General features: G+C 51.5%; 5 protein-coding genes across 5 annotated transcripts; 2 read left to right on the forward strand and 3 right to left on the reverse strand.

Moving 5' to 3' along the window:
* Window positions 1-2,037: 2,037 nt before the first annotated feature.
* Window positions 2,038-4,863, forward strand: MAA_02118 (PakB; the record flags this gene model as incomplete). Its single annotated transcript, XM_007820116.1, has 5 exons — window positions 2,038-2,886; window positions 2,969-3,194; window positions 3,260-4,288; window positions 4,359-4,693; window positions 4,765-4,863. 5 exons carry the CDS (start codon window positions 2,038-2,040, stop codon window positions 4,861-4,863), a joined length of 2,538 nt encoding a protein of 845 aa, XP_007818307.1.
* Window positions 4,864-6,888: 2,025 nt separating this feature from the next.
* On the reverse strand, window positions 6,889-7,980 carry MAA_02117 (Short-chain dehydrogenase/reductase SDR; the record flags this gene model as incomplete). Its single annotated transcript, XM_007820115.1, has 1 exon — window positions 6,889-7,980. The coding sequence occupies one exon, from the start codon at window positions 7,978-7,980 to the stop codon at window positions 6,889-6,891; it is 1,092 nt and encodes a 363-aa protein (XP_007818306.1).
* Window positions 7,981-14,640: 6,660 nt separating this feature from the next.
* On the reverse strand, window positions 14,641-17,600 carry MAA_02116 (RSC complex subunit Rsc9; the record flags this gene model as incomplete). Its single annotated transcript, XM_007820114.2, has 3 exons — window positions 14,641-14,712; window positions 14,785-16,616; window positions 16,685-17,600. 3 exons carry the CDS (start codon window positions 17,598-17,600, stop codon window positions 14,641-14,643), a joined length of 2,820 nt encoding a protein of 939 aa, XP_007818305.2.
* Window positions 17,601-20,195: 2,595 nt separating this feature from the next.
* Window positions 20,196-20,651, forward strand: MAA_02115 (uncharacterized protein; the record flags this gene model as incomplete). The annotated part of the gene is made up of 1 exon (XM_007820113.1): window positions 20,196-20,651. One exon carries the CDS (start codon window positions 20,196-20,198, stop codon window positions 20,649-20,651), a length of 456 nt encoding a protein of 151 aa, XP_007818304.1.
* Window positions 20,652-21,221: 570 nt separating this feature from the next.
* On the reverse strand, window positions 21,222-23,090 carry MAA_02114 (glycoside hydrolase family 1; the record flags this gene model as incomplete). The annotated part of the gene is made up of 1 exon (XM_007820112.1): window positions 21,222-23,090. The coding sequence occupies one exon, from the start codon at window positions 23,088-23,090 to the stop codon at window positions 21,222-21,224; it is 1,869 nt and encodes a 622-aa protein (XP_007818303.1).
* Window positions 23,091-23,505: the final 415 nt, after the last annotated feature.

Genomic DNA, 23,505 nt, shown 5'->3' on the forward strand with positions numbered 1-23,505 from the left:
GTATTAGAATCTGTCAAAATACGCCACGCGCCGAGTACGAAACAAATACCGCTCAAAGTCAGATCCTGGACGGTTCCCTGCGACACGTTGCGTATTGCGAAGGGTACTAGCTGGAACAGAGCGCAAACCCCGAGGCCGCATGCTAGCCTTGCAAGATTGATTGTGGCCCTCGCTGCTCCGTAATTTCAACTTCAATTTCAAGCGGCCGTCGTCGTCTGCGAGGATCCCACGTCCCTGGCCATTGCATGGAATCGGGAGGAATTACCATGATTCAGGCCGCCCTGCGTTCGCGGCGTGTAATTTGGTGAATGGGCCGAGTTGGTACGTTTCGATGCAGCCGGATTTTGTAATTGTAGTATGATGAAGAAAGTCTGGTAGTAACGACGACCAGGCTAACAAGAAGTCTCCAGGCCAAGCAGCCCACGCCCACTGATGCGTGACTGGCCTCGCCCCCTCCAAGTTCCGAATAAGGAAGGCAGAGAAGCTTGGAAACCTCCACAGGGTACAAAGTACCTTGGTACCTAGCCCTAGCCCTACGGCCTGAGCATGAAGTAAGTACCTGGGTACCTACCTGGTTGGCCCTCAAGAAAGTGCATGAACGCGTGAAGTCGATGCAAAAGTTATGCCAACCAGCCTAAAAACAATTTGAGGCATTATTGTGCTGCACCTTACAATACTCCGTAGTGCATGCTAATGTATGTCCTCCTGGCGTTGGGCCGATTCGCTCAGGTCCGCTGGCACCAGTAGTAGTACCTTAACCTAAATACCTGGGTTCTTTGCAGTTACTGGCCGTTGAACTGCACATGTGGTGTGCCAGTCGAGCCAGCACGCCGACCCATTCGTTAATGAATGCTATTACACCAGACGTTGTATTTCTTCGTCCTGCTATATGTACTAGGTAGCCGGGTAGTACTTGTTATTTATTGCCCAAGTGGACTTCAGGACCCTAGTATATGCAGCCATTCCGGACGACCGCCTCTGGGTCTCCAGGTGAGTGGACTTTGGGATCAATTGATGCAACGTTGGAGACCTCAGGCCTGATAGTTTAGTGCTAGCAGTGTATTTGAGGCACCAGACCCTACTGCTGTTGGTACTCGTACAGTGGTGTACATATACCCCGTCTCAGCAACCCAGTTCTACGCCCTGCGGTTTGCAGGGCCAATTCTCTCGTCGAGTATCGGGTACCTGAACGCCGCAAAGTGTCTCCAATTGATCATGTCCCCAGACGGAATACCTTACTTACTTAAGTAAGTACACAATGCATGTCTGTCTGGTACCTCCTTCCCCGTGGTCCGTACGGAGTACCAGAATGCTTCACTCTCCCTCAGTACCAGCGTAGACCTGGGCATTGTTGGGCCGGGAGCAATTCCAGAGTTAATGCGCACCCAGGATTTAGTAGAGAATTGACCATCCATCATCAACCATCGCCCATGGCCCATTCATCATTGGCCATGGCAGCCTCCAGCCAGACTCCCGAGTCTTGGGTCGACAGCTTCACCCCGTCGTCTCCCCCCTCCCCCTCCCCATCTCCGTTCTGCTCAGAACATGGCCTTCTTCTCCGCAAAAGTTGACGTGACTTGTTTCGAGCTTTACGAGGACATTGCCCTTGGCCGTTGGTAAATTGCCTACTACAAGTGCCACCAGTCATCGTGTCACAGAGTTTCACGACAGGCTGCCCTCCACCTGAGCATCAACCGTTCACCCCGTTCTCCTCTTCCCCCCCGACCTCTCGGCTGTTGGATGCAACTCTGCTCCTTCGCTAATTAACCGCTCGAACTTAATATCCTCCCTCCCTCCACCAACGACGCCAGCCGTCCGCGCGCCCACCCGCTCGCCTCGAGGCCCCAAGCCCACACACTCGCCATTTTACAGACCTCGAATTGGCCCTCGCCGTCAGCCCGCCCGCCAGGACCGCTTTTTCCTTTTGTCTACTTACTCGCACACGCCCGTCTGCCCCAGCTCGGTCCTCTGCAAAGTGCTTGCCTACATCTGCCAGCTGCCTGCTCTGAGACCTTTTAGGTAAGGGCGGACAGGATCATGGACGGCCCGGCATCGTCCTTCAACGGCCATTCTCAACGTCGCAAGCTGGTCAAGAAACCCCCCTCACACACATACACTCGCTCCTCCTCGGGCCTCGACGACTCTCACTCGCTCGGCAGCAGACGCAGCTCCCAGAGCCTTCGACGAGCACCCAGCGCCCCTGCCGTCCGATCCTCCATTGCAAACACCTCGAGCAGCTCGTCGCCAAGACATCCGACCGCCTCGCAGTGGCCGTCGAATGCCTCCCCTTCCCTCGCCCAAGGGGACTTTCTTGCCACCTCCAACCCGCCCAGCGGCCCCGGCCTCATCACCAGCAGTCTCAGCAGCCCCAGCAATCCTGCCGCCTCTCCCTACCCAGCCCTCGCGCATCGTCCAAATCGCCTGTCCGACTCGCTCGCTCGCCGACACAGCAAAGAACCCTCCGACGACCTCCTTGGCGCGCCTTTTGACGGCGCTGCCATCCTGAGCCGCATCGAGTCGGTAAAGTACACGGCTCCGCGAGAGTCTGTCCAGCGCCCACCAGCATCCCCCGCACTCGCGAAGCCCATTACTGGCACGCGGAACGTGAACCCCGCGCTCCGAGCCTCACAGAGCTTCAGCAACATGGAGCCCGCGATCACGGAGAAAATCCAGGGCGGCAAAGCACCCGACGGCGCGGCAGCGGCGCCGAAGCGGTATTCCGATGAGGGAAAGGACTCAAAGCCACCCATGATTCGCAAGAAGTCGGGCTTCTCGGGCTTCGTCACCAGTCTAGTCGGGTCACAGAAGAAGCCCACCATTTCAGCCCCGGAGAATCCAGTTCATGTTACTCATGTCGGATACGACAGTGCCACTGGACAATTCACTGTTAGACTGCCCTCGGCCCCCCCTCTCTTGTTTCTCAACGCTTCGTCGGGCAAGTGTGCATCCATGCTAACTCACCAACCAGGGTCTGCCAAAGGAATGGCAACGCTTGATAAACGAAAGTGGTATTCCCGAGAAGGAGAGACGGGAGAACCCCCAGACCATGGTGGATATTTTACAATTTTACAAGGAGACGACCGAGCGCCCGCCCGAGGATCAGATTTTGGAGAAGTTTCACCATGCTGGACCGGCAGAGAACCGTTCATACAACACACCCACCTCTCCAAACATGTACCCTACTAATTATATGGGTAAGCGGCCTCTCTGCGCAATTGGGTTGCTATTTGGCATAAACTAACTCGCATCCCACAAACAGGAAGTTTTGAGAATCCTCGAGCTCCTCCGCCGGTGCCACCGTCGAGAAGTCACGGAAGAGACATGATGCCAAATCGGCCCGCTCCCAAGCCGCCCGTCAGCATCAGTAACCGGTCGGGACCGTCAAGTGCGTATCCCACCAAGGACTCTGGTATTGGTATGTCCCAGCAACCCGACGATTACTCGCCACAGTCAAAGGACAGCTCCCCCATGCTGCCCGAGGAGCATAGGTCGAGATCCAACTCCCGTGCCAATGGTCAATCGCCATACAGCCCGCTGACTCCATCATCTGCTCAAGTTGCTGCGTATCAGCAGCAGCAATTTGTACAACAACAACATGAGCAGGCCTTGGCACAAGCGCAAGCGGCAATGTCAGGACATGTTGGTCGGGCTCCTAGCAAGAGACAACCGCAGCCCCAGGCGTCAGTACCTGCTCCCCATCAGACGGCCGCCTACGCGCGAGCTGTCGATGCTAATGGACACTCAAATGCTTCACGCCAGCAGGCAGGCCCAGGTGCGGTGCCCGGCGCGAGACCGAGACAGAGAGCCCGCCAAAGTAACGGCATTGATGTGGTTACATCGCTCAAACGAATCTGCAGCGAGGGGGATCCACGGGAAGTCTTCCGTGGGTTCCAAAAGATTGGCCAGGGTGCGTCTGGCGGTGTCTTTACTGGCTTCGAGAGGGGCACCAATCGACTTGTCGCTATCAAGCAGATGAATCTGGAGCAGCAACCGAAGAAAGACCTGATTATTAACGAAATTCTGGTCATGAAGGACAGCTCACATCCCAATATTGTCAACTTTATTGATAGTTACCTCTGTGCAGGTGAACTATGGGTCGTCATGGAGTTTATGGAAGGAGGCAGCCTGACAGATGTTGTCACCTTCAATATCATGACTGAAGGACAAATTGCATCTGTATGCCGGGAGACCCTCAAAGGCCTTCAACATTTGCATTCCAAGGGCGTCATTCATCGTGATATCAAGTCGGACAACATTCTACTATCTAACGAAGGCAGCATCAAGCTCAGTAAGTGACAAGCGCTTTGACCCTTGGCGTCGGGTGAAACTGGACTATGGTATCTGACCCATCTTGATAGCTGACTTTGGTTTTTGTGCCACAATCAATGAGGCGCAGAACAAACGAACGACAATGGTTGGCACACCATACTGGATGGCTCCGGAAGTTGTTACTAGAAAAGAGTACGGTCGCAAAGTAGACATTTGGTCCCTCGGGATCATGGCCATTGAAATGATCGAAGGAGAGCCTCCATATCTTACCGAATCGCCACTTCGAGCCCTGTGGCTGATTGCTACCAATGGCACACCCCAGATCAAGAATGAGAACGAGCTCTCACCCGTATTCAGGGACTTCCTCTGCTTTGCTCTGAAGGTAGACCCTGAGAAGAGAGCGAGCGCCCATGATCTATTAAGGGTAGGTGGTTTCCTTTGGCCAATGACTAGTAACAGCGGGCTTGCAAACAACAAACTGACTTTCTTCTCTAGCATGAATTCATGAAGCAGTGCGTGGATCTAGCTCAACTAGCTCCTCTCGTCCGAGCCGCCAGAGAACAAAGAGCTCAGGAGAAGGCACGAAAGCAATAAATCGGTTATGCGTCTGAGTAGGGTGCATGGCTTTTCGATATCACATAGCGAGCATTGCTTTTTTTCTTGTTTTGATGTCCTTTACATAAACGAAACAGCGGTTTGATTCCACCCCAGGTCAAAACGCGGAAGACGACGTTATTTGGTTTTCACAATTGCCGAGAATACCCAGGATACATATGATGGTGGAATGATGAATGAACTATCGTCGGCCGGCCAGAAAACCAACGTCTGGTGGCGAATACCGACCTGGTAAGAAAGGATTGGGTAGTTTTGCAATGTACGGCGCAAACCCCAATGGCGTCTTACTTATGTATAGGAGAAAAAGTTTCCCATAACACACGACTAGCGAACCACGCGTTTAAGGCGATGTTTTGAATGGCCACCGCCCGAATGGTATTACCCCTCGAGAATACAACTTTACAACAGTGTATCAACTCTTTTCGATACGAATAGAGAGCCCTGCACGCGCCTTCTCTTTTTCGCCTCTCCCCCTCTTCATAGACCTGCGCGCATTCGATGGCCTTGGCATTTTTTTTTTGTCTTCTAATCTCACCTGATCTGCTTTTGGGCTCTTATGCGTTCTCTCTGGTGACAGAAGAATTAGTCATCAGCGTTTTGGAATACCCGTCTTCTAGCCGAAGACGCGCCAGCGGGTTCCTGCCATTTTTACTCCCGGTTTTCTACTATTACTACTAGCACTTTACGACGACTATTTTCTTACTCCCCCGCTGGGAGCGCGGTCCTTTCCTATTTCTGCCTCGGTTGGCGAACATTGACACGGGAGGAAGGATGGATGGATGGGTGGTCATGGGCATGGGCAGCATATATTATTATTTTGGGATAGGATTGAAGGGGCTGCTGCGAATCAACAAGTACTAGATTTTATGTGTGAACAGGAACTCGCCATGGCATGTATACCAGAGCTGAGGGGCATCTACGAAGCGTGTTCATTTTGGGAACAAAGGGAATGATTGCCCCCGGCGAAAGGGGTTTCGGGCACTTTGTCTTTTGTTCAATGAGCGTCTTGTATCATGGTGGAATGATTTCGTACAGCGAGAGGTTAAGCCTCGGCGGGCGTAGGAAGCATACAGAACATGTGCTGACATTCAGAGAGTGCGCATTGGAAATTGGGCAATGGCACGAGGTTCGGATCACTTTGATACTTGCGTTCAATCCAATGGTTGTGATATCCCGTCTTGTGAGCTCTGTTTTGAGCCCAGGTGAAAAAAAGCACATCCACCGTAGCATGCTTGTGTGACTTGGTTCCCGTGGCGTACTGCTGATATGGCATGCATGACACGCATGCAGTGTCTTGTAATAAGTCGGGTTGTATTTCAATCTTGCATGCGTCAGACACACATACACATGTGCGTTAAACGGAAGGGCAATCAAGATCTACTCATGATCCGTCAAGTCAATAGTTCAACTGCCTAGGTAGACATGCTGACTTTGTAATGCCCTTGTCGCAAGATACAAACACGTGTAGTATTAAACAGCACTATTGAACCAGAACTCAGACAATTCACAGTAGCTCATGCATTGACCAGTAGAGTTATTAAAGTTTGAATATTCGACTACTCTAAAGAGCGTCTAGTCTTTCGCTTCAGATCTATCACGTTTCCCAAGCGGTCTCTATCCTCATGACCGTGAATTTTGGGCATTTTTTGGCAAATCACAGTAAAGCCCGGCCTCGATGCAAAAAAAAAAAAAAGATGTGAACATGACAATGACATTGACAAATGAGATTCCGTAAACGCCAAGCAGTGAAAGATGCTTAAGAAAATGTGTGCATGGCTTGTCTTGCAGCCCGAAATGCTCCTCATGCGCAGTATAAAGTGGGCTCTGAGGTATGATGATTAAGAGACATTGACGCAAATCGCCGCCTTTATAAGCTGGCTGTGTCAGACGCAGTGCTCTCCGACCTTGGTCCTCTAGAGCGTGATCCTCCAGAGCATTATGTAGAATGTATGTATATGTTGTGCAGAAAAGAAGGTTGAGGCCCACCTCATGACAACTACTTCCTTAGTAGCAGGAATAGCCACCATCAATAATAACGTTGGAGCCAGTCATGAAGCTAGAAGCGTCGGATGCGAGGAAGACGCAGAGACCGTTGAGCTCGTCAACGCCACCAAGACGGTCCTGGGGAGTCAGGGACTTCCATATCTTCTTCTGGGCCTCAAGGGCGGGAACACGGTTCAGGGCAGTGTCCATGTAACCAGGGGAGATGCAGTTGACACGAATCTTGTACTTGGCCCACTCAGCAGCAATCGACTTGGCGAACTGGATCACGCCGGCTTTTGAGGCATTGTAGCAGCTCTGCTCTTGTGGGTAGTTGACAATGGAACCGGACATAGAGGCAACAAGAACGATGCTACCAGGCTTACCAGCGGCCATCATGGCGCGACCAACAGCCTGGGACATGAGGAAGGAGCCAGTAAGGTTGATATCAATGAGGCGGCGGAACATGGCAGGGTCGTAAGTCTCGGCCTTGATATTGGAATCGGCGATACCGGCAGAGTTGACAAGGACATCGGGAGCACCATAGAGCTCAACAACAGACTCGACCGCAGCGTTGATGGCGGCCCCATCGCGGACATCCACTTTGAAAAAGGAGACGGGAAGACCCGACTTGTCATGAAGCTCGGCAGCAGCTTCGTCACCGAGATCCTGGTTGGCATCGAAAATGACAATGGCTTTAGCACCAGCTTCAGCACAGGCGCGGGCCATGTGGTTGCCCAGCCCACGAGCACCACCAGTAATGATGATGACCTTGCCGTAGACACTCATGTTGCGCATGGTGTGAGGCATGGCCTCGTAGACTTTCTTACCCAGGGGCTGAACGAGATCATACTCGACAGGAGGAACAGGGCTGTCGTAGGGGACTTGAGCAGCGTCCTCAGGAACGTGAACAGTGTGTTTATCCCCTTGTCCCTGACCAGCACCGTAGACAGTAACTGGTACTTCCTTCTCGCGGACAACGCTCTTCTTCTGAGGTGTGTCGGATACGGCGTTGATGCGGGATGCAGAGAAAAGGCGGGCAGTAGGTCGAGGGACGGCAATGCGAGGAGAGGCAGCTCGGGAGAGCCGCAGGGCGTTTCGCGCAGCGAAAGACATTGTGATTGATGTTGATTGCGACAAGACTGAGTGTTAGGAGGAGGGTGTTGCGTGAAGGGACAAGGTCCAAAAGTCTGTCAAACAGCAACAGCCTTGGAGACGAGGGCAGAGGGGAGGACGGGATGGGTATCTGGAGAGCTAAACAACGGGATGTAAAAGAGAAAGCTAGGTGAGTCTTGTTTTCGGGGTGAGGAAGAGGTCCTGATATACGAATGAGTGTCTCTAGGAGTCAAGACAACGGCTGGGTGGGGTCTAGACTTGCGAGGACCTTCCGTTGAGCACAGTTGAGCACAGTTGACTTGTTCAGATCAACCAGGTACTGTAAGTAAAAATGCAGTGGAGAAGAGCGGTGCAACCTGAGGCCTGGGCGACTGGGATAACTGAGATGACTGGGATCGTTGGAGCCAAGGTGGAGTGTCAATCTGGGTCGGACGTGGCGGCGCGTGGGAACCTGGCTTGCGCTACTGCAGGGCCTAGTCAGGGTTCTTTCGGCGGGATGTCCGGGCAGGGACACAATGGCTGTGAGGCGAAACTTTTTTCTTTTTTCGAGGTGGCTTCCCTACTGCGTTCACCCTCCTTCTGGAAGCCGGCAAAAAAAATTTCGACTCGCTGCTCCTGGCTGATGGATGATGTCTAACAACGGGGTTTCGGGATCTGCCCGTTTGCCCAGGTCTCGACAAATGGATAGCGCACGTCCTGGTCTTGGCTGAGCCGCACCGTCGATCTTGCTGATGAAGTGTCAGTTCTGAGCTGTCTACTCCGTACTCCGTAGTCAACTCTGCTGTGTACTTCGTACTGCTGTGGATGAAATGCTATCTTTTGTGGGCTGTGAAGGATGTCAATGACTTCGGAGCGGTGTTGTGTGACGTTGCACGAAGCCTGTCAGTCACTGCCTGCTGCTTGAAAAGAACGACGAAACGGCACCAAGGTCAAGCGAGAAGGGTGATTGATACGGGGCCTCCGGGGGACTCAATGCTATTAATAACAAATGGCGACTGGGGCGGAGGCCGTGAGATGAGCAGTTCCGGCGTTGTCGTCCTCGGCCCTGGTGGTGGTAGTCCGTACTCTCGCGTTCCAGGTCAGCTGCCGCTCTGCTGACGAATGCGCCGCAATAGAGTCCGAAGAAGGCTTGTGGCGTTTTGGCAGATCTTCCCCAGCCAGCCCTAGAAGCGCGCTGCCTTACTCCGTACACGCGACACCGAAGGTCTCCATCACGGCGATCACACTGAGCAAGAGCCATTACTGGCAGCGGCACCGGGGAACGAAGTGGCGAATGCGGCGGCAACTAGATCTCAGACCGGTGTCGGTTGGGCTTCTCGCGTCACGAAAACCGGGGTTCTGCTGGAGAAGAGGAGCGTTGCGTTGCGTCAGTGGAGCCTCCCTTCCCTTCTCTGCAAGCTGCAAGCAGAGGCGATTGTTCATCCTGCACGAAAGCTTGGGCTTCGCTTGTCTCACATCATTGCTGCTCTCCAGGCTTGTGCGGGTGCCTTGGTGTGCCTTGGTATGCACGGCGGCATCCATCTTGTTTCCGACGCAATGGGACAAAGGCTGTACGGAGCTATTGCAGCACCATCTGAGATGGCTTGACAACTGGCTACGTACGCCAGTCGACAGGGAATGAAATTGACGCTGAAACTACAAGCCCCTATCCCAATGCTTCCGACTATTGCGGAGGCTGAGGAATGCGGAATGTCTCACATGACCTGGACATCTTTGACGAAATGATATTGTGACAACAGTGTCCTGACTCCATTCACAGAAAAGGGGTAGATGCCACTTTTTTGGGCAGCCGCAGCCGATAGGACGGAGTACTCCGTACCTCGGTCGCTATTTGCGACGACGCACATCTTACCAAGATGCGCAAGGGTGGTAAATAGCGGTGGAGCAAAGGAAGGTCATATGACCAAAGCCAGGCTGGCTGGGATTTGAAGACGGAAACGAAGAGGAAAATCCATGAGCGCGAGTAATATCACAATAACAGCTGTGATGCAGTCAGTGGCTCTCATTGAGTAGCATGCTTCGAATCGATCTGCTTTCATGGACGAGCATACTTTCTTTGCAAAATATACTCCGTGAGATTGTGAAAAACTGGACATCGTAGGGTCGACAGTGTGTACACCATTGGTATCTTCATATTAACTCCCTAAACACCTAGACAGGCAGCGATGATGACAGTTAGTTGGAGGTCACCGTAGTGTCGAGCACAGGGCCTAGCAGATACAAGCTTCATCGTAAGACCCTTATTATTTATCCAATCCAGGGGGAGACCAGTGGTAGCTCGTTCCACGACCGAAAACTTGGAGCCTGTCTTGGTAGAAAAGGAACAATCAAGGTGTTGCCATACTCTAATCCCAGCCTTAAAAGGAGGCTCTCAGGGCTGCCAGAGTGCTGGGGGAGTGAGACCAGCGGCTTCCAACAGCTTGGGACCGCCGTTCATGAGGGACGCCAGGTCTCCATCCAAGCTTTATCCCCTGCCCTGCCTGCATGTCTAACAGGACAAAGTGACAGAACGCCCGCGTCTGACCCCCTGTTCCTGGTTTTGGCACAAAGAGATGTGGCGTCGCCGAATGGAGACTCGTGCCGTGGCTGTTTGAGAATTTATGCTCAGAAACGGTCCCGCATACGGTGGGTACGGCAAGACAGCCGAACTCCAGGAACATACGGAGTACCGTTTTTGAGATGGACAATTATTCGTTCAATACCGGTAACGAACTTTTCGAAAGCGTCTTTCTCGTGGTCCACCCCAGCTTGGCAGCTTTTATCACCCGCCGCGCTTCGTGATTCGTACTGCTTTCCAGCACCCGCAGCAGTCAAAGTTGCGGCTTGTTTCCGCCGAATTCTACCAGGTGTACACGCACCATAAAGGCTCAGATCGAAAAACTCCACTGCCATCGGTCCAACATCAGTGTAAATAAACCCGAGAAATTCGAACATGACCGAATTGGTTTCCATTTGATTTCACACAGAACTTGTCTTGCCATCGTCCGGCCGTGCAGTAGTGCGAGATGGAACTGCCGGGAGCCAATCTCTGCTAGCTTGAGCAGACCATCCAACTAGTGGATCGTGAATGTTGCATGCCACACTCCGTCATCTATCGTGACATTCTCCGGGTATCTCCACAGTGGATCGAATCTCAAGGGTGCATGACGCTGGGGATTGAGTTTGTTAGCTGTATATAAAGCAGGTCAGTAAGTACGCATGATTTTTGCAAGGTATAAAGTACAGTGATCAGCAACATGGCATGGCGTCGAGCTTGACCGAGGTTTAGGACTACGGGCTAGAAGTCCACATAGATAGGTCTGGTCAGACGACTGGAGGCAAATGATCTAATCAGACAGGTTTCCTAGGAGCGCTTTTCAGGTACATATCTCCGGCTGAATAGTGGCTACCTACCTAAGGTAAGTTGTAGGCTTTGAGGAGTTGTATGGAGTAGTCTTGTAGTCATTGAAAACCTGAAAGCAGACAATTAGCAAACCTCCAAGCTCCTTGGCCACGGCTACGCCCTACCGCTTCATATGATCGACAGTCTTAAACGGTAGGCTGGATGTGGGGAACCAGCCTGTGTTGCAAGACCACCTCGTTGCAGGAAAACCAAACGCGGGTACGAGTACACTGGCTGGTATCCCTCGCTCCGGATGTGATGGAGTGTAAAATCAAAACTTGCAAGAAGTGCGTCGCCCTGGCAGGCGTCTACGCTGACGCCAGCTGCCTGCCCATTTCTTGCCTGCCGCGATGCAGGTGGCTCCTGCCCCCAACGTGTGACAACACTGGAAGAGGCGCCCAGTCCGGTCCGTACTCTGTACTTTTTGAAGAATTCCGCTTTGTCAAGAGAAAGACGAGCATGCATTGAGCCATCGGCATCATCATGAACGCATTGATAACCCCTCCGAGCCTATCCATTGGCTGTATGCGACTTCGATTACGTCTGGAATGCACGTTCTGTTTTCCCATGAGAAGTGCTCCTGGTCTGCCCGCCTCTACTGGCCGCTTGTGACGGCATGCGAACACCTGTTGGCCTCCCATTTTACTGAGCACACGCAGCGCATAGCCTCTGCGCTCCGGTGCAGTATGCAAGCGTTTTCGGGATAGCTTTTCTGATCCCTGGCCTGGCCGCTCCTAGAGCTCGGTGTGGCTGACTGATAGTAGCTTGTTAGGCAGCAGCATGAGCGGGTGAAGCGGTTTGAGAGCTCGCGGATCCGTTCTTCCGCAGCACACTAGGAATGTTTTGGAGGAACCCTACAAGGCCCGTATAGGCTCGACAACTGGGGGGCCATCAGCCGCGGAGCACGTCAACGAGGGCCGGGAGGGGGGAGGGAGAAGGACTCTAGTACGGAGTACCTGCAAACGCAGAAATTCAGACCCAACAGTGACCGAAACCCGGAGCAGCCAAGCAGCTCCATGACATGGGACAATTACTTAGCCGAAAAGACACGGACCATTTACTGCTCTTCCATTCGCAGACGAGAAGCCAGGTTGATGGTCAAAGCTATCCCCTAGTCTCCCGAGCCCATGGGGACCCTGAAGCTCGGAACGTGGGGATCCAAGCCGTGGCCCAGTTTGTACGCCCTGAGCTGGGATGTCAATGAGGCAATCTCACCACTGGTCATGTGGTCATGCTGAATTTTCTCTCCCCCGGTCTGCTGTGTTGTAACAACCTTGACAGCTCGACAACTCAAGTCGAATCAGCCATGTTGCCCGACACCTCGCACATCGCATTACAGTCTTGATACGGAGCACGGAGCACATTGGCGATGAACGGACCCAGGGCGTGTAGCGAGATTTCACCTGAAATTGAGGAGGCAACAGACAAAAGCCCATTTCTTCAGGCGGCGTAATTGGCCCTTTTCTGAAAATTTTGTTCTTCCTTCCTTTTTCCTATTCAACAGAGCAAACAACTATTCCAAGGAATCAACAGGCCTGTTTCCCCCCCATTTCAATGGAAACACATCCTAGTTAGTCGCCAGTATGGAAAATCTACATACGGAGTACTACTACATTTAACAACGTCCCCTCGCCAAGATTCGCGGAACACTTCACCAACTGCGTCGATATGGCGGAATAGTCAAAAAGGAGAAACCTGTCCACTCGGCTTGTGCCAAACTGCAGAACTTGCTAGCGGTAAGCCCCCCGACCAGGTCCAGGGTGGTAGCAGATTGCCAAGCTGCCTCTGACAACTATTTTAAAGCCGGCACTCAGAATAGCACAGATACACTCTGTATAGCACAAGCACATCCTTGTGCATAAATCTTGGCGCACTCTTAGCGCTGGTAGAAGAGCTCCCCCAAGCTGACTGCTTGAAAAGGCTTGAGTGATTGGCCTGCCGCACACCGATGCGGATGAGCTACGGCAAGAGACGCATGAGACGTTTGTTTACAGTCCAGCAGCAGTGCCGCGAAACATAATCGTGGCGTGTGAAGACGTTGCTCATACTCACTTCGCCACTGTCAATAAAAGAGGAGAGAACAAGCGTTCCGGTTGCCGTTCGTCAAGGCTGGACTTTAAAAGCATTTGGGATGCTTGGCGTGACCCTATTCGAAGGCCCATGCAAAACCATTGGTCGATAATGTATTCGAAAGCTTACGCTCCATGTCGAGACGGGACGTCCCTGTTTGGCAAGGCCAAAGGGAGTTGCTCGCCAGGGCGACTGAATTTTTTTTTTTTTTTTTTTGGCTCAGCTTGCAGTTTCAAACAGTAGTCACAAAATATACCGCCCAAGGAAGACGTGGCAGGTCCATCCTTTATTTAGGCAGACATATTTCTGAGCTCCGTTTATTAGCTCCACCCGCACAGGTAACCGATCTCCACCTCGCTGCCATTGAGATCAAGTGTTGACGCATCTAGCTGCGTTGCCGGTGTGTTACATCCACAATTGCTGATAGGGCGGGCGTCGCTCTGATCCCCAAGACCTGATCGACTTTACACCACGGCCCATAGTAGTACTACTAGTAGTCGTATTTCCATAAGTCCTGGGGGGAATAACATACTTGACATGTACTGATAACAAAGCCCACCAACTCCACTGAAATGTGGGAAGCCAAACATTGACGCAATGGCCAGCACTTTTGTCATTTGGTTCTGTGAAGAATTGATGGTTGGGTAATCATCCAGCCACTGGTGTGACATCCCCATGGGAGGTGTGTATCGGGGGGCAACAAGCGGATAGTCGGCGTTTGTATTCGGCAAAACTTGCTAATTTTGATACAGGCTTGCTGGAGGCATTTGTTCTCAAGTTTGATCAACACTCCAATCAAATGCCGACCGGCCCAGCCTGCAGCCTCGATACATTTGAGCTGGACTACACGCAGGCTCTGAAGGGCGTAATGGGGCACAATACAACTATCCTGTCGATCATTCAAGTGATTCGGTCTGGCTTGAAACAACAACAACATGATCGGGGACGCAAGACAGCTTCCAGTAGTCAGGCCAATTCGTATAATTGTCCTGCCTAAGCTTATGGCTCCTCAACGCCTCTGCGAAGGATATTATCATGTAAAACCATACCATCGTACTATACACGTAGTCTCAACCAAAACGCAAGTAGAACCCAAAACTCCCCGTCTTCTGCTATACCAGATGCACACCGAAAGAATAGCCTCTTTGCTCGTTGGAATTTCCAACAACCTGTACATGAATAATCATTGCATTAGATGACAATCATCTTCAGTATTCTTCTTCATCCTCAGGCTGCGTTTTAGGACGGATCAAGTCCAGAAGTGATGAAATATACGGACCCTTTTTGTTGTTAGTGTCGATCCGGTAGCATTTCTGAGTGAGATGGCCATAACAAAGATCAGAATGACTTACCAAAGCCCGATTCTCGGCGAGAACCTCAAATAGCCGAGGCATAACAGCCCGGAATAACTTCTCGTTCCAACCACCCTTTTCCGAGCTGTTGGGCTCTTGCATCTTGAGAAGTTCTTCCTCTGCTTCGGTCTTGACAACGTTTCGCGCAATATTTCGTAGCACCAGAACGGCACTGAGAGGAATACCAGCTGCCTGAGGGGGCAGGTTGGGGTTTCTCTCATCCCGGACCGTCATCGTCTCTTCATATGTAACCGCCATAGTCTTGGCTGGCACAACCCAAGATTTTTGCGAGTTGTTGGTATCGTTGGGAAGAGTAGCCATTATGTGAGTGTTGACATGGCGCGCAAAGTCCTGCAAGTGCAGGCTCGTTGGTGCAGCGTACTTGGAGCACTCGCCCCAAGTACATACAAATTTCCTCTCTTTGTTGCTAAACTGCCCGCCTTCGTTTGCTTGCTCATCGAGATGTTTTGTCATGATATGGTTCCACATCTGCTCTGGCTTGAGAAAGAACTGCCCACACTTTTCATTTCGCTTTTCCGGATTGGTAGCCCACAGACAGCGAACATACTCTGCATCTTCAAAGTTCAATGGGCGGGGCCGAGCGCGAATCCCGTGAATGATGAACTTCTGCTGTGACTCGCCAGGTTCACGAAGGACTTGCGCGTTGGAATCCTTATATACGGAAGTACTGTTCCGAATGAAGTCGGCGGGCGTAATCATGGGTTGGCCAATGGCCTTCAGGGGACCGACAAAGGCGGACTGGTAGGCTTGCCAAGCGGCTAGCTGTGTGACAAAAGAGTCATTGTCCTCTTCGAAGAAGCATTTCACCCATTTGTGGACTCGGTCGGGCTCTTCTAGCTTGATCATTTGCTGCAGCAAATCTTCTGGCATTGGAGCAATTTCGTCACGAGCTGGGAGCTTTTTCTCAGGAGCAAGAATAAAGTCTCGGTGGACTTTTCTAGCTCCGTGTGCCAAAAGCCGGACGAGATGGTCAACAAGGTTCTCCGGCGTGGTTGATCGGACAAGATTGTCCACATTAGAGACAACAGCTGTGTATTGGTATAGTAGATCCAAGCAGGCATCCATCAATTCATCATCATTGAGCAGTAACCAGTTTGTAATGCGCTGGAGGGATTCTGCAGGTACATTGCTAAGCTTGTTCGTGGCTTCAAGGTTCATCGAGATGCGACCCAATGCTCGTAGGGAGGTTAAAATTGTACCTCGATCATCAGATGACAGCTGTTCCAACAAAGTCTTGTACAACGGATCGTCGGAATCGAGGACCATAAATGGTGTAATCTGCTCCGCAATGTCCAACGCCATGTGCTTGAGCTCAGTTAGATAATCCTTAGCGGGTAAGTGCACGATGATGCAGATCAGGTCTTTGATGGGGTAGAAGTCTGACATATTCACCGCATTTTCTGGCAAAGTCACCATGTTGCGGAGAGTTAAAACGGCTTCTGTGATCAGCACCATTTGGTCTGTATGTGCTTCGGTTTGGAGGGCATCTGGTAGGTCCTTCTCTACCAAGTGGGCAATACGATCGAGAATATCCGGTGTTCCATTGTTGCCGTCTAGGGAACCAATGCCACCGGAGTCTGCATACGGATCCCATAGAACAGTCCAACAAACATGATAAAACAGGCTGCCGACCTCAAGGCCCTTGTCGACTAGCCCCTCTGCAAGGCCAGGGAAAGCGTCGAAACGATACTTGTCGCCCCGCTCGAAGGATATCTTGACGAGGTGGTTTAAGGCAAAAGCTTGCTCACTTGGAACACCGGATCGTAGCGCATTCAGGCAACGGGTATAGATGTTAGGTCCATCAAATCCAGCTACGTCACGTATCGTTAGAGAGCCGGCCAGCTGCAAAAAACTCGAGTTTAGGTTTGGTGTCACTTACTGCCTGGCTGCATTGGCTGACGGCTTGTGGGGTCAACGAGAGCCGGCCGATGAGGCAGACGATGCCGTTGAAACTCACTGGGAGCGCTGCTGGGAGTTGCAACAACTCGTAGTTGTAAAGGTTTCAGATGTTTTGGCTGGTACGAAAGCACCACGTTAGAAGTGTTTTCCGAGTTTGACGGGTGATGCATGATAGAAGGCCCGCGGCCCTGATGGCCACCGGGAGGCATTGGAGGCATATTTGGATGATGTGTCGTCTGTGAGTTTGCCTGAGCTGGAGATGCGTTTTGAGCAGCGTTTTGTTGGACAGCCTGCCGAGTCGAACGACTGGGCCCTGTGTCGGGCTGGAAGATGACGCGCTGTGGAGGTGCCTCTCGAAGACCACGAGAAGCTCGGGAGCTTGAAGGAGCTTCAGGAGCAGAACGTTCACGCGTTGGTGTGCCGTCGTCACCTGATGCCGCAGAGTCACCAGCGTTCACGTTGCTGTCTCGCTTCGGCCGGAAGTTTTCAAGCGTGCGGGTCAATAAGCTGGCGCCCTTTGCGGTGATGTCCTCCAGAATTTCTTTTGGAGGTGGCTCTTTATTGTGAACTGTCTTGATCTCGTAAGCGGCCAAGTTCTTGTAAAACTTTTCCTTCAGGGAAAACGCTGTAGAGGCTTCGTTGTTTGAGTGCAAACCCAACTCGGCTGCAACACGGCGCCAGGCCAACTTCTCCTCAGAAATTTTGTCGTAGCCTCCGCTGGCGACAACGTGATTGAATACTTTGTACAGATCGAGATATATCAAACCAACTTTAGGTTCGGGGTCGAGAATGGTGCCTCGCTTCTCGTGAAATTCTTGGAGCTTGGTCATAAACTCCTCATACTCGGGAGTGCGGTCGATGGAGTGCAGGGGCACCTCTTGCGGCGTCGTAGTCATTGCGGTTTGGTCGTCCCAAATCAGCCGTGAATAACGTGTCCGTTCTCTGTCGGATTTTCGACCGAAGTTGTCGTACAGCCTCTTGCGCTACGACTTGGACAAATTGCGCGTCCGGATCTGTGCTTGCGATGCGCCCTCAAATCCAGTGAATGCGCAATCAACCAGCGTTCAAGCGCATCAATTCACTGCCTGTACACGGCGCACGCCGACCAGTGATCTTGAAACGATCGCAAAGGCGATAGAATGCCCGAACGAGGGATGTCGTTTAGTCGACGACTACCAGAGGGACGGACTGGAGACGTGTTGGCGCAGGACTAGTCGCGCCCAAATGCGAGGCTGGCAAGCGCTATCTTATCACCACGTGAGCACACACACCATTTGCATATGTACACTTATGTATGGATAAAGCACCAATCGGCATGGTTCCTTTTGCTCCATCAATTGGTCCAACTCGATGAGATGGCCAAATTCTGTGATAACATTGAAGTTACTGGGTACTCCGTACATCCATCAAGAACATTTAACATTCTTTAGGTAGGTATGATTCATGTTCAGCCATGACCAACAGCCCGAATATCACGAATGGCTCGATTCGCTTCGCCTGCATTAGGATGCCAACTTCGCCTGGTCGAGGTGGAGATCGGCGCTGCAAAAGAAACATACGACCATGAGCGTCTCAACGAGCCACTTGAGTTAAGCCTAGAAGGGCAAAGGTCGTTGGGCTCCGATTGTGGTATTCTTTCGCTGCTGATTACCGCCGGCACTAGACAAATGGTTCGTCGTGATCGCACGTGGAGTTCTCCAAGTTCTAACGCTCTCTACCAGCTTTCGATACGACTAAATGACTTGTTGAGTCACCCGAATGGCACTGAAGGAATAATATGTGTCGATAAAGGGAGACACCAGCTTTGTGTAAAGCTACCAAATCGGGACCACATTCTTCGGGTATGGTTTGTTGAGGAGCGAGACTTTCTAATATCCGTGTGCATTCTTCGAAAATCTGGCTTCAAGATTGACGAAGGCAAAGTAACTCATCACAAGGGTACTGACCCTGCCAATACCGACAATGGATCTCAGACCATAAAGACTAGCAACAGCAAACAACCACCAGTCCCCTCTACTACACCCCTGGCTTTGTTAACTGCGCAAGCCAAGTCTCTGTGCAATGACCAGCCCCGTCCTTTTCCCACAAGAAAACCGCAGGGGGGCAATATATTTGACGAGGTACTGGAGAGCTTACAGAGGCTTAATGGAGACTCTAAATCAGTAAATACTGTCCGGGGCGATCTATTATCTGAAAAACTCGGCTCACATGACCTGTCGTACCTCAATCCCTATAATGCCTTTTCGACAAAGAAAAAAGCCGCCTTGAAACAGCCAAATGTTGGATCCCCGCTCAAGAACATGGTGAGCCAAGAACAGCGACATGAAGGTGAAACCAAGAGTTTGAAAGCTACCTGCCCGACCTCCAAACCAACAAGAAGGCATAGTCATGGGTACTTCACACGCTCTTTCTCGTCGTCGAGATCTGAAGCACAACAGAATACAAACCCCTCCCCTTCATCGTCCCTCAAACCCCAACGGAATGCTAGCGTGCACGTGGATGAAACCTTCGTGCACAGTACGCCCAGGCCGTTCTCTGCTAGCTTCGATTCAAGCCCAGCCGTCAGCCTTAGACAGCTCATGCCGCGACGCAGGAAACTCCCGTTTTCTACAAACGTCAAGAATAAGCACAAAAGGTCGAGGCCTACTTGTGAATCTGAAGAGGTTGGTTCTTGTAGGGAATTGGGGACACCGACAATGGCTCCAGGCGGGACACAACTGAATAAGCCACGATCGGTTTCCCCCGAGACAACAGTCATTCTGACACATTTGGCGAGCCTAGATGAACTGGATGAAGCATCCCGTAATATATTTGACCAGTATGAGAAGGATGTTGCCAGAGGTTGTGATCAGGAACAGTGCGCTCTCTTCTACTTGGAGCGATTACATATCACCAGAACAAACTTTTGGCTCAAGGAACTGCTGAGAGTCAGCAATGTCGACCAAGAAACAGGGACAAACATCCAATCTGTAACTAATAAAGCATGTGCTATGAACTAACACGCCGGCTTCATGACCGGTACCTTGGAAGAGCTTCTCCACATGTCCTTCTACAGATATGTAATGTGGCAGTGACCTGAATCTTGGTCACGACGAAAAGGGTCCTTTTTAAAGTTTGGGCCCAAAACGTGTCGATCTACTAAATTAATTACCTTTGCTTTTGCTTGACCTTTGGCCCCCATGGAATCATAGTTCTCACACTGTACTGGGCAAGATCGAGGGATGTTCACTTTCTATATAAAGTCCACTGCCATTTCACATAGCATGCATTTTCCAATCCTCTTGGCCTTTCAAACACGCGGTGCTACACCTCAAAGTATCTACGTACGCAACCACCTTTTCAGAGAATCTACAGTTGATATTGGGGCCTTCACCACCATTCAAGCTATCTACATATATCCCCCATACATCTATACCTCTTCCTCCTTATACCTGATTCTCCCTCCGTTTATTTCTATAATTCTTCTCATTCTCCATCGACGGCTCTAAAAAATGGCTGCATCACCAACCGCCGCCGTCGTCGACAAGTTCGTCAAGCAGGTGTCCACGATTTTCAAGAGCAACGGCTACATTGACTTTCCCGGCGCGCAGCTGCAGGTCATGCCAGAAAACAACTGTATTCTTGAATGGGACACTCCCCAGGACGACAGCTGCCCAGGTCACATCCTGGAATGGGACGACACAGACCCCGACTACATCATCGTCACCAGCTCTCAGTACCCGAAAAAAGTTGCCTCTCGCAAGTCCAACTCGCCAGGGTCCTTGCGCTTCATGGTCCCAACCAAGATTGAACGCGGGATGCGAGAGCTCGTCCGCGACACAATGGAGGACCTCCATACGGATCCAGGGCTCCAGGAGAAGGCTGGAATAAAGTCTGTTAGCCTCGTGGAGGACACGCCACGCAAAGCAGTTTGGCATCTTACACGAACTGAAGAGCGACAGGACTGAACCTTTTGAAAGTCAAAATCGTTGGTACAGTGACAGCCAGCACGGGCATAGATTTTGGGTACTAGTGGGAGTTATTTGCTTCAGCGGGTTTAAGTTTGGGCGTTTGTAATTGTTTGGGAAATAAAGATTGGATGGAGGCTACTGAGCCGGAGACGTGGCATTAATTTGGAGAGGGATTTATTTTGGCTGTCACGCTCCATACAGACTCACTTCATCATGTATTTGCATTTCGAACTGCCTGTCGAATTGGCTATATTTTCATATGGATTGATTATTTATTTTCTTGGTATAGTCATGGGTATCATAATCTTTACTCTTGCGGTCCCTCATTTACTTTCGAGTCGTATGAGCGTCATTGAAATGTACCCACCAACCTTGAACATAAATTCGACCCTAACGGCATTATAGGACGGACCACGAACTTAGTTTAATGCAGCAAGAAGGTACTGCTGCATTTAGCATCTAAGCGCAAAGTTGATGTGCCACAGTAGCACGATGGGTACGCGCGTCGAGAAAGGAGAACAAAGCTTGTATTTGAATCTCATGGGAAATGCACCCACCGTGGCCAGCTTATGCCCCCCTCGCCCTCATAAAGTCAACCAGATCAAAGAAGCTCTTCTTGAAATACCTTGTCTGCGTCGTACGATTCACCACCTGCAATCCAAACTGTGCACCATAGTCGCCAAATTCCCAATTATCTGCGAATGACCAAGCATACGCACCAATTACCTCCACACCATCCTCCCAGATAGACTTGAGAACCTCGGACATGTAGCTCAGGTAGTAGATGCTCCGGGGAGAGTCGAACAACTGGTCAGACAATGCCTTTTCTGACTCTGCAAAAACGGGGAATCCAAACTCTGTTATGGCGACTGGGGTCTTCCAGGTGTTGTACAGATAGTTGAGGTAGCTCCGCAAGTACGTGGGAGTAATGTATACATAAGACTGTGAACGATATCCAATGTCCCAGCCATGGACATTGACGGAGGTTTGATTGACACAGTACGGCCTGAACGTCGACGACGAGTTGGCCGCGCATTCCAGGACGCTGTTGGAGTCATTGGGAACTGGAGGAGCCACGACGGTTGCGGTGTACGGATCGATGCCGAGAAAGTCGGCTGTACCTCCAATGTATCGCAAATCCTCTTTGCTCAGAGGGATGTAATCAGGGAAAGTCTTCTTGAACGACTCGGGATATTCCTTTCCTAGATAGATGGGGTCGCAAAATGGCCCCAGCTGAATCGAGTTGAAGTGGTTGGCAGCATATACGTCAGCCTCGCTGTTTGGGTTCCGCGGCACACCAAAGTTGTTGTTGAACTTGAGAGAGATGCGTCCAGTCCCCCTTAGCTCCTCCTTGTAGAAGTGGTAGACTCGGGCGTGAGACCTGATTACGTGGTCAATGGACTTGGCATTGTACGAGTAGAGCAGGGGCTCATTGAAGGTGAACCAGATGGGAACCCTATCGGCGTAGTGTGTCATGGCGACCTTGGCGTAGTGGACAAAGGCGTCCGGGAAGGACTCGTTCTGGTACGCACCATTCACGTATCCAATCTCGGGCTTGTCGGCGGCCGTTGTGAGGTTGCTCCCGTAGAACTGGAGGGGCGTGTCAAAGTGAAGCAGGGTGACGACGGGAATCATGCCCTTCTCCAGGATGAAGTTGATGACGTCGTTGTAGTGATCAATGCCTTTCCTGTTGACTGGTGTTCCTGGCAAGGCAAACGGTAGAATGCGAGTCCATGCGAGACTGAAGGAGAAGTACTTGGCGCCCATTGCTGCTACGCGTTCAATGTCCTGCTTGTAGAGATAGTAGTGTTCATTGGTCGTGTAAGACTTTGGCCGCGAATCCCGAACCAGAATGTCCATGAGAGACGGAGATTTTCCCTCATCAGCGGCAGCGCCTTCGATCTGGGAGGCGGAGCTGGCCACTCCAAAGGAGAAGTTGGCCGGAAAGTCGTAACAGTCGGTCGGTCCAAAGTAGTCTCGAGGAGGGAGCACTAGTTCACTGGTAGCAACGGGCGTTGGAGACACAGTTGTGCTGTACAAAGCCCTTTCCGTGAAGTTTGGCGGGTTGGCATGCTGCCAAAGAGCAGTCCAAGCAGCTTGACCATATGGATCGTTGGTATCGTTTGCCTTGATGGGAGCATTGCGATTCCAGTTGCCCCATGTGGCATACGACAGAGAAGGGACCAAGGCAGACACCGCATCAGGAGGAGGAGCGTATATAGTTGTAGCCGTCGGGGCGGGTACCGATGTGGCATATCGGACAGTTTCTGTGAGTGTGAAGCTAAAGGGCTGATAGGAATAGTGAGGCTCCTTGACCTTTGAGCATGGGCATTGCGGTCGTGGTGTTGGACCTCCTGCCGGCACGTATACTTGTTGTGCCGACAATACGTCAGCCAAGACGGCGTGGCCCAAGAGAAAAGAAGAGCTCTTCTTCATGATGTAGGAAGCAATTGCTGTGTAGACTCTGGCAGCCCCATGGTTTGGATACGGTAGAGCTCGCTTGGTTGCCCATGAGTATAAATAGCTGGGGTGTCCGAGACAATTCCCATGGCGACACGAGCTGCAGAGCACAGAAGAGAGGCTTAATTATCCATCGGACCGACTGTAGTCTAGAAACGGGTTGGCATGACGGCGCCACTGGTGTCCAGATTATATTTCCCATGCATCGTGCTCCGTATTGGGGCCATGGCAGATCGTCGGCCTAAACACCATGCGACGATCATGATGGTCTTATTGGACGGCGAGGCTTAGACGGAGAAATAACCAACGGCCCGTACGGCCTTGTTTGTGATGGATGACGATGATTCATGATGGACGATGGTTGGGATGCATTCCGCGTGGATTTATTTCC

The sequence above is a fragment of the Metarhizium robertsii genome, assembly GCF_000187425.2.
Source record: "Metarhizium robertsii ARSEF 23 chromosome Unknown MAA_Scf_1, whole genome shotgun sequence".
NCBI lineage: Eukaryota > Fungi > Ascomycota > Sordariomycetes > Hypocreales > Clavicipitaceae > Metarhizium > Metarhizium robertsii.